This window comes from Globicephala melas, chromosome 7 (genome assembly GCF_963455315.2).
Source record: "Globicephala melas chromosome 7, mGloMel1.2, whole genome shotgun sequence".
NCBI classification, from domain to species: domain Eukaryota; kingdom Metazoa; phylum Chordata; class Mammalia; order Artiodactyla; family Delphinidae; genus Globicephala; species Globicephala melas.
Genome location: NC_083320.1, coordinates 59,721,721 through 59,729,426, shown reverse-complemented (window position 1 = coordinate 59,729,426; position 7,706 = coordinate 59,721,721). Strand labels below are relative to the sequence as shown.

At 46.5% G+C, this 7,706-nt stretch overlaps 1 protein-coding gene across 4 annotated transcripts in view; it reads left to right on the top strand.

Annotated features, from left to right (window-relative positions):
* The first annotated feature begins 268 nt into the window (after positions 1 to 268).
* Positions 269 to 7,706, top strand: part of RAPGEF4 (Rap guanine nucleotide exchange factor 4) — a 317,781-nt gene continuing 310,343 nt past the window's right edge. For 3 of the 4 annotated variants that reach the window (XM_060302243.1, XM_060302240.2, XM_060302239.2), the window contains exon 1: positions 269 to 452. In XM_060302243.1, the coding sequence (XP_060158226.1) occupies positions 388 to 452 (65 nt within the window). In that variant the 5' untranslated portion in view covers positions 269 to 387. The remainder of the gene's footprint in view (positions 453 to 7,706) is intronic. The other variant, XM_060302241.2, reaches the window with a different exon arrangement.

Sequence of the window (7,706 nt, the reverse complement as noted above, 5' to 3'; positions counted from 1 at the left end):
TGACACCCGTCCCCCCACCCCCACCCGCGGCGCCTTCCCCCCTCCACGCTTCAGAGGCCCCGAGGTGAGGGGTGGGGCTCAGGTCTCCCCGAGACGCAGCAGCCACCAGTCGCAGGTGGCCTGCCACCCGGGGTCGCCCCCAAGCCCCCTCCCTGAAGCGGGCGGGACCGCCGGACTCCCCACCCCCGGGCGCCGCAGTGCAGCGCGGTCCCCGCGTCCCGCCCCTCGGGTCCCCCGCCCTCGCCGGCCCCCAGCCCGGCAGGCCGCTGGGCGCGAGGCGGGCCAGGAGGAGCGGGTCCGCGCGGCGGGCGAGGCGGAGACGAGGCGGCGGCAGAGCGAGCGCGGGAGGTCGCCGCAGCCGGGGGACGCCGCGCGCCGCTGCCCATCATGGTCGCTGCGCACGCTGCCCATTCTTCCTCCTCCGCCGAGTGGATCGCCTGCCTGGATAAAAGGTAGCCGGGGAAGGGCCCCCGCCGGGCCGGGCTCTGCGCGCTGCCCCTGCCCGGAGACGGCTGCAGGGACGCCCGCCGGGGCCGCGGGACGAGGGTCCCCGAGCGGGGAGGAAGCGGAGGGTCCGCACCCGGGACCAGGGGACGCAGATCCCGGTCTCTCATGGGGCTCCCCGTGCACGAGATTTTCACACGTGGTGGAGAAATTGCGGCGCAGTGGGGGAAGCCCCAGCCCCGCCAGTACCCCCCCCCCCGCCCCTCCTTAACGGTCTCCTCGCCCCCCGCGACTCCCGGCTCCGCGCTCGGGTCGGGGTTTATTTTCCTTGGCATCACAGGGCAGAAGAATAGATTCCTACCTTCATCTGGCTGTTCAGACCCTCAGGGGTAAATAAGTTTTAAGGAGGGTGGGAGGAAAGGCAGGTGCAGAGTAACGTGCTTTTTTTTTGTTCCTGAAAGCCAAGGGTGAAGGACCCAGTGGAGATGTCAAGTGCCTTCTGAAAATTTCAGCTTCTGCCCCCGCAGTCGCTTGCCCAAGGTCTGTGTTAGGAAGGTCACGCGGGAGACTGCTTTCGTCTTAATACCCTGCCTCTCGGGAAGAGACCCTTACTCTAAAAATTTAAAAACATAAAGCGTTGTAACTCCCGACGACAGCCGTGTGTTAAGGAGGGTGCTGCGTGTAACAGCGGACTGCAGTTGTTTCCAGGCTCTGATAGCATAATTTTCTGTTTGTCCAGATTGTGGGTTTAGCAGTAAACATTACACAGTATGTTAGCAATTATAGTTTATTACCCTGATTAAAAGGTGATGCATCTGAACTTTTAAGAAGTGGGTAAGAAATCTTGCAGAGTGAACTGCCTCTGATTTTCGAGTTTGATGCAGCAGGGCAGTGATTCATGTCCTGCAGCTATCTGCATGACATCTCTATTTGCATTTGTGTGAAATATTTTACGCTCTGCCATATTGAAATTTTTACACTTAGCAGATTCGTAACCAGATCAAACTTGAAAATCTTAAGCGTGACCTGCTCTACATAATTTACTATTATAGGCCTTTGTTGAAAAAAAATAAGTAATTTGAGAAAAGCTAAACGTGGCTCATTTGAATAGCTTAATATATCTGAGAAATAATTTTTACTTTCAATTACCACACAGTAGCAAGATTTTTGGCAGGCAGTGCCCTGTTTACGTCTAAGATGATAGTGCTAATACTAGAAGAGTCGCATGCAATAAATAGTAAGAGAATTGAAGTGATGGTTATTATGAGGATGTTATTCCTCATACAGAATTATGTAGAGGAACTAAGAGCATGAATAAGTGAAGAGCCTGCTAATGTGATAAGTAATCTAAATTTAATAGTTTAGGAAAGGGCTTCCCTGGTGGCGCAGTGGTTGAGAGTCCGCCTGCTGATGCAGGGGACACGGGTTCGTGCCCCGGTCCGGGAAGATCCCACAAGCCGCGGAGCGGCTGGGCCCGTGAGCCATGGCCGCGGAGCCTGCGCGTCCGGAGCCTGTGCTCCGCAACGGGAGAGGCCACAGCAGGGAGAGGCTCGCGTACCGCAAAAAAAAAAAAAAAAAAAAAAGTTTAGGAAAGATGAATTATCAAAGAAGAGGAAATCAAGTTCTTGTACTTATAAATAGTACTGCTATCCTCATGAGTGAATTTTTCAGATAATAGACTGCATATTTCTATTTGCAGGAATTCTTGGCATGCCATTTTTTGAACAGTTAGTAATTCACAGGCAGCCCTTTAGTCAATAAATACTTACAGCAAAAATCTTAGAGCAGTACTAACGCTAACACAAGCTAACACAAGGTAACTAACACATTTCTTTTCATAATGTGTATTTGCCCAAACGTTTTTGTTTGGAATGGATTTTTAGAACGTAGTGCCACAATCTAATCTAATACTATAATTCATAATGGGGAGAAACCTCCGGGGGTGGAGTTGGGGGTGGAATCCTCCATAGATACTGAACCTAGCATTCCTGGAGTTCAGGAGAGTAGACAGATCAATAAATTAAGGGTTTTAAGCCCAGAGCTGTCACCAGTCACAAGTTCTGATCTTGGACATGTCACTTTTATTTCCTTGAGTGTCTGAGAAATGAGGATAACACTGTCTTACCAAGGATTAGTGGGCCAAATGGAAAAAAAAATTATCATGAAAGTAATTTGAAACCTGTGGAGTGCCACGTGAGCATATTATTTTGTGGTTTTAAGAGAACCTTGCATTTTCCACAGTGTCGGTGCTAGAATTCCTTTGAAGGAGAGTTTAGGAGTGGCAGTCTCATTGTAAGAGGGCCTTGAGGTACTTGTCTTGAAGTTGCATTTTTACTTAGATTGTTAACTTTTTAGGGGAGGAGGAAGATGAAGGGTGCTGGTGGAAGTTGGCTGGGGAAGGCCGCTGAAGTCATTCCTTTTGGGACACTGCCCTCGATATTTCTGAGAAATGCAGTCTTGATGCTCTGTTCCCAGGCACTGTGTTGGGCACTGGGAAGCAGGAAAAGAAAGATGAGCGTTGCTTATTGAATGAGGGGGTGGGCGGGTAGGGGTGGGACAGCTACATAAACAACTAACCACAATGCAACCGTAAGTGCTTTAATGGAGATGTAGGAGATGCTTCGGGAATGCAGAGGAGAGAGTCTTCAGCTCTGCCAGGTATGCGTCCCACAGGTTCCTGCGTGGTCCGTGGAGGTCGAGGGGAACTTTATCAGGCAGAGAATTCTGGGAGCAATGTGAACAAAGACACACAGCTGTGGCATATAAAGATGCTCATTTCTTCTCAACCACGAATTCCTCTTGTAATCAAATCAAGAACATAGGAACATATACTCTATTTTTCTAAAACTCCTGATTATGGACATTTTCAAGCACACACCTAAACAAAGAAGAATCCTTGATGTCCTATTTGGAGAAATGATGCTGGGACCTTTTCCACAGCTGGGAAATGTAGTTTAGATATTTGTATCATGCAAGTGTCATGGACAACTAGAAAAAGAGCAACTGAGGGGTTGAAAATAAAAAGGGGAGTTAAAGTAGAAAGTCTGCAGGAGTAAAGATGTATGTAACGAATGTTGAAACAAATTTAAAAAAATAAGGAAAATAATCCCATAGAAATGTTCGTTAAGTGTGCCTAGGAAGTTGTCATAGAGAGGCAATGCTATATAAGCTTGCATGTGGGGAGGTGGGTTAAAGGTATGCAGATATGTGGATTAGGGTGAAGAAAGAAAACCCAAAGCTTTTTATGTATCAAGCATCCAAGTTCTTGGACTATGGTGGGACCCAGAAGGTGAGAGTGTACAAATACTAATTATAAAATCAGAAAGACATTGAACATTCGGATGGATAAAAATACATTGAAAAAAGTCTCAACAGGCAATATTGTTAAAGTAAAACAAGCTGGGCTTCCCTGGTGGCGCAGTGGTTGAGAATCCGCCTGCCGATGCAGGGGACACGGGTTCGTGCCCCGGTCCGGGAAGATCCCACATGCCACGGAGCGGCTGGGCCCGTGAGCCATGGCTGCCGAGCCTGCGCGTCCAGAGCCTGTGCTCTGCAGCGGAAGAGGCCACAACAGGGAGAGGCCCACATATCGCAAAAAAACCCCCCAAAAAACCCCCAAAGTTAGTACTACCTCATTGATCTTACAATTTTTTTCTGAGCAGGGATGGTAACTAGAAATGTATTACATAGTACCCCACTATTTGGGATGTAAAATGCCTTTTTAAAAAATGTGTTGACCATTTTTTTTAACATTAGTGAAAATATTTTTTCCATAAGATTTTAAGTTTTGCCACTTGTGAATTTAAGAACGATTATAGGTCATAATTCTCATGGTTGGTAAAGGAGTGTTATGAAGGGACCACTCATATTCACAATACATATAGTGAATTGTTGCCACTATTCATCACTATGGGGCAGGAGTTGGCAAACTGTGGCCAATGGGCCAGATCAAGCCGCTTGCCTGTGTGTCTCCTGAGCTAAGAATGGTTTTTACATTTCTGAATGGTTGGAAATAAACCCCAAGAAGATTAATCTTTTGTGACCCATGAAATTTATATGAAATTCAAATGTCAATGTCCATAAGCACAGTTTTATTGGAACACAGCCACTCTCATCTGCTGAAGTATTGTCTACGGCTGCTTTCACACTACAATAGCAGGAGACTGTGTGGCCCACAGAGTTTAAAGTATTTACTACGTGGATCTTTGAAGAAAAAGTTTGCCATCCCCTTTTACAGGTGAAAGACTCTACGTAAGCCATTGACAGAGAAACCACTGGAGTTGAAAGTTGTCTTTGTCTGGGAAGGAGCTCACAGTGTTTGGTTTCTTGTTCTTCAGTTAGAAGGATAGTGTCAAGGGAGGTCCTTGGCTGACTGGGTTGTCTGGGGACCACTGGTGATGACAGACCCAAGCAGAAAATGAAGTTAACATGATACGGATGTGTAGAAAAGTTGTCATCTTTAAAAACAGCCGAGGAATTTAAAAATTATTAATGTTTCTAAAAATGCCCCTTACATAGTGTCTTTGCATCTGATTTCATCCCCAAATAGATACTGAGTTAGCTATTTTTGACTGGGTTGAATGAGAGTGAAAGAAATCAAGGAACAAACTTGTTAAAAACCAGAATGCTTCATAGCAGACATGTGAAAGAGGATGACTCAGATATCAAAGAAGCATCAGATGTGGTCCCAGCCTTGAGGAATATAGAAGATCAAAGAAGCACGCAGAGCAGAAGGCTATCACTGGGGAAGGCTGATATCTGTCTACCCAGGCAGGTCCCAAGGGATGACATTACCCAGGGTTCAGGACTAGTCTTACAATCTTGGAATGCTGACTTGTCAGCACATCAAGAATTAATACATTTTTTCAGGGACAGATACATAGGCACCAAACTCTCAGAGCCTGTAAAAACCAGAAAGACAGTTCAGTAGTTTGAAAATAACATCAGAGAAGTGGATACTGACATCCTTTGGCTAATGTATTCCTTCTCTGGGCAAGCTGTATGGAAATCCAATTGTTATTAGAAGGCCATGTTATGCATTTACAATGAGAAGCAAAGCTCCAGGAGATCAGGACACTTATAACTTCTGGCCAGCTCATTCTCTTCCTTGAGTGACAGAGCCCGGGAACTGAATTGTAATCAGAAGATAATTCAGGGGATCCTTCAGGACAGTTTGGCCGTCACCTCTTCCGGTTAGAGGACCATTCCATGTGCTCTCATAGCACGCTTTGTCCAACAATGTAATAGCACAAGTCAGACTTCATTGCAATTGCCTATTGACTCCGTTTTGTGTGTCACTTGATGTATTGCTGTGTTGTATTGTAGTCATCATTTTATCTCCAGCTTCAGTGCAGCTCCCTGATTGTAGAAAGTGCTTATGGGATCAGGGTGAGATGGCCAGAGGCATCCTCCTCCTCAAGGATGGAGTAGCGTCTGCCACCATGAGGGCAAGTCCTCGCACTGGCCCCCTTTGCCTTGGAAGGGGCTTGAGTGGGCACCAGCGTCTGCCTCTGCTGTTCCTTCTTCATTTTCATGGCTGATGTGAATGCTTTTTAAGAAATGACATGGCATAGCTCTATTCTAATTTTTATTTCTAAAAGTTTACTATGGAAAATTTCAAAATACACAAAGAGAAGAGAGAAGAGTATAATAATTCTCTTGTCCCACCCCCTCCCCCTCCAAGAGTCATCAGCTCACATCCAATCTTGTTTTATTCATACCCCCACTTGTCCCCCACCACTTCCAGGACTATTTTGTTGCAAGTCCCTTTTAGTATTATTTTCTCTGTAAATATTTCCATATATATCTCTAAAAGGTAGGACTCAATAAAAAATACCATTGTCATACATTTAAAAATGTGACATTAATTCCCTAATACGATCAAATATCTAGAGTTCAAATTTCCCCATTTATCTCATAACTTTTCTTCTTTTCTTTTTGCAGTCTGTTTCTGTTAGGATCCAAATAAGTTGTATTTAGTTGATATATCTCTAGGTCTTTTTTAAATCTCTGGATTCTCCCTCTAGCTCTCTCTTTTTCTTCCTTGTAATAAATTTGTTGAAGAAACAGGTTTGGTTTCTTTTTTTTTGGTTGCGTTGGGTCTTTGTTGCTGTGCAGGCTTTTCTCTAATTGCGGCGAGCGGGGGCTACTCCTAGTTGTGGTGCACGGGCTTCTCATTGCCGTGGCTTCTCTTGTTGTGGAGCACGGGGTCTAGGTGCGCAGGCTTCAGTAGCTGTGGCACGCGGGCTCAGTAGTTGTGGCTCGCAGGCTCTAGAGCTCAGGCTCAATACTTGTGGCACATGGGCTCAGTTGCTCCGTGACATGTGGGATCTTCCCTGACCAGGGATCGAACCCGTGTCCCCTGCATTGGCAGGTGGATTATTAAACACTGCGCTACCAAGGGAACTCCCAAAACAGGTATACTTTTACTGTCTGAATTTTAGTGTCTTTTAATATGTCCCTTTGTCCCCTGTATTTCCTTTTTTTTTTTTTTTTTTTTTTTGCGGTACGCGGGCCTCTCACTGTTGTGGCCTCTCCCATTGCGGAGCACAGGCTCCGGACACGCAGGCTCAGCGGCCATGCCTCACGGGCCCAGCCGCTCCACAGCATATGGGATCTTCCCAGACTGGGGCGAACCTGTGTCCCCTGCATCGGCAGGTGGACTCTTAACCACTGCGCCACCAGGGAAGTCCTCCTTTTTTTAAAATTAATTTCTTAATTTATTTTTATTTTTGGCTGCGTTGGGTCTTCATTGCTGGGCGCGGGCTTTCTCTAGTTGCGGTGAGTGGGGGCTACTCTTTGTTGCAGTGCTCGAGCTTCTTATTGAGGTGGCTTCTCTTGTTGTGGAGCATGGGCTCGTGGAGCACGGGCTCTAGGTGCATGGGCTTCAGTAGTTGTGGCACGTGGGCTCAGTAGTTGTGGCTCACAGGCTCTAGAACACAGGCTCAGTAGTTGCAGCACATGGGCTTAGTTGCTCCACGGCATGTGGGATCTTCCGGGACCAGGGTTCGAACCCGTGTCCCCTGCACTGGCAGGCAGATTCTTAACCACTGTGCCACCAGGGAAGTCCCTGTCCCCTGTATTTCCTGTAAATTGGTATTTAGATCTAGAGCTTGATTGGATTTAGATACGATTTTTGGGCAACAATCCTTCTCAGAAGTGTTACTTGCATTATGAGTTACAGAATGTCAAGTGGTCTCTTTTTGTGATGTTAGCAATATACTGTTTTTAAACTTTAATACTTTCAAGTTTAAAAGTAAAGA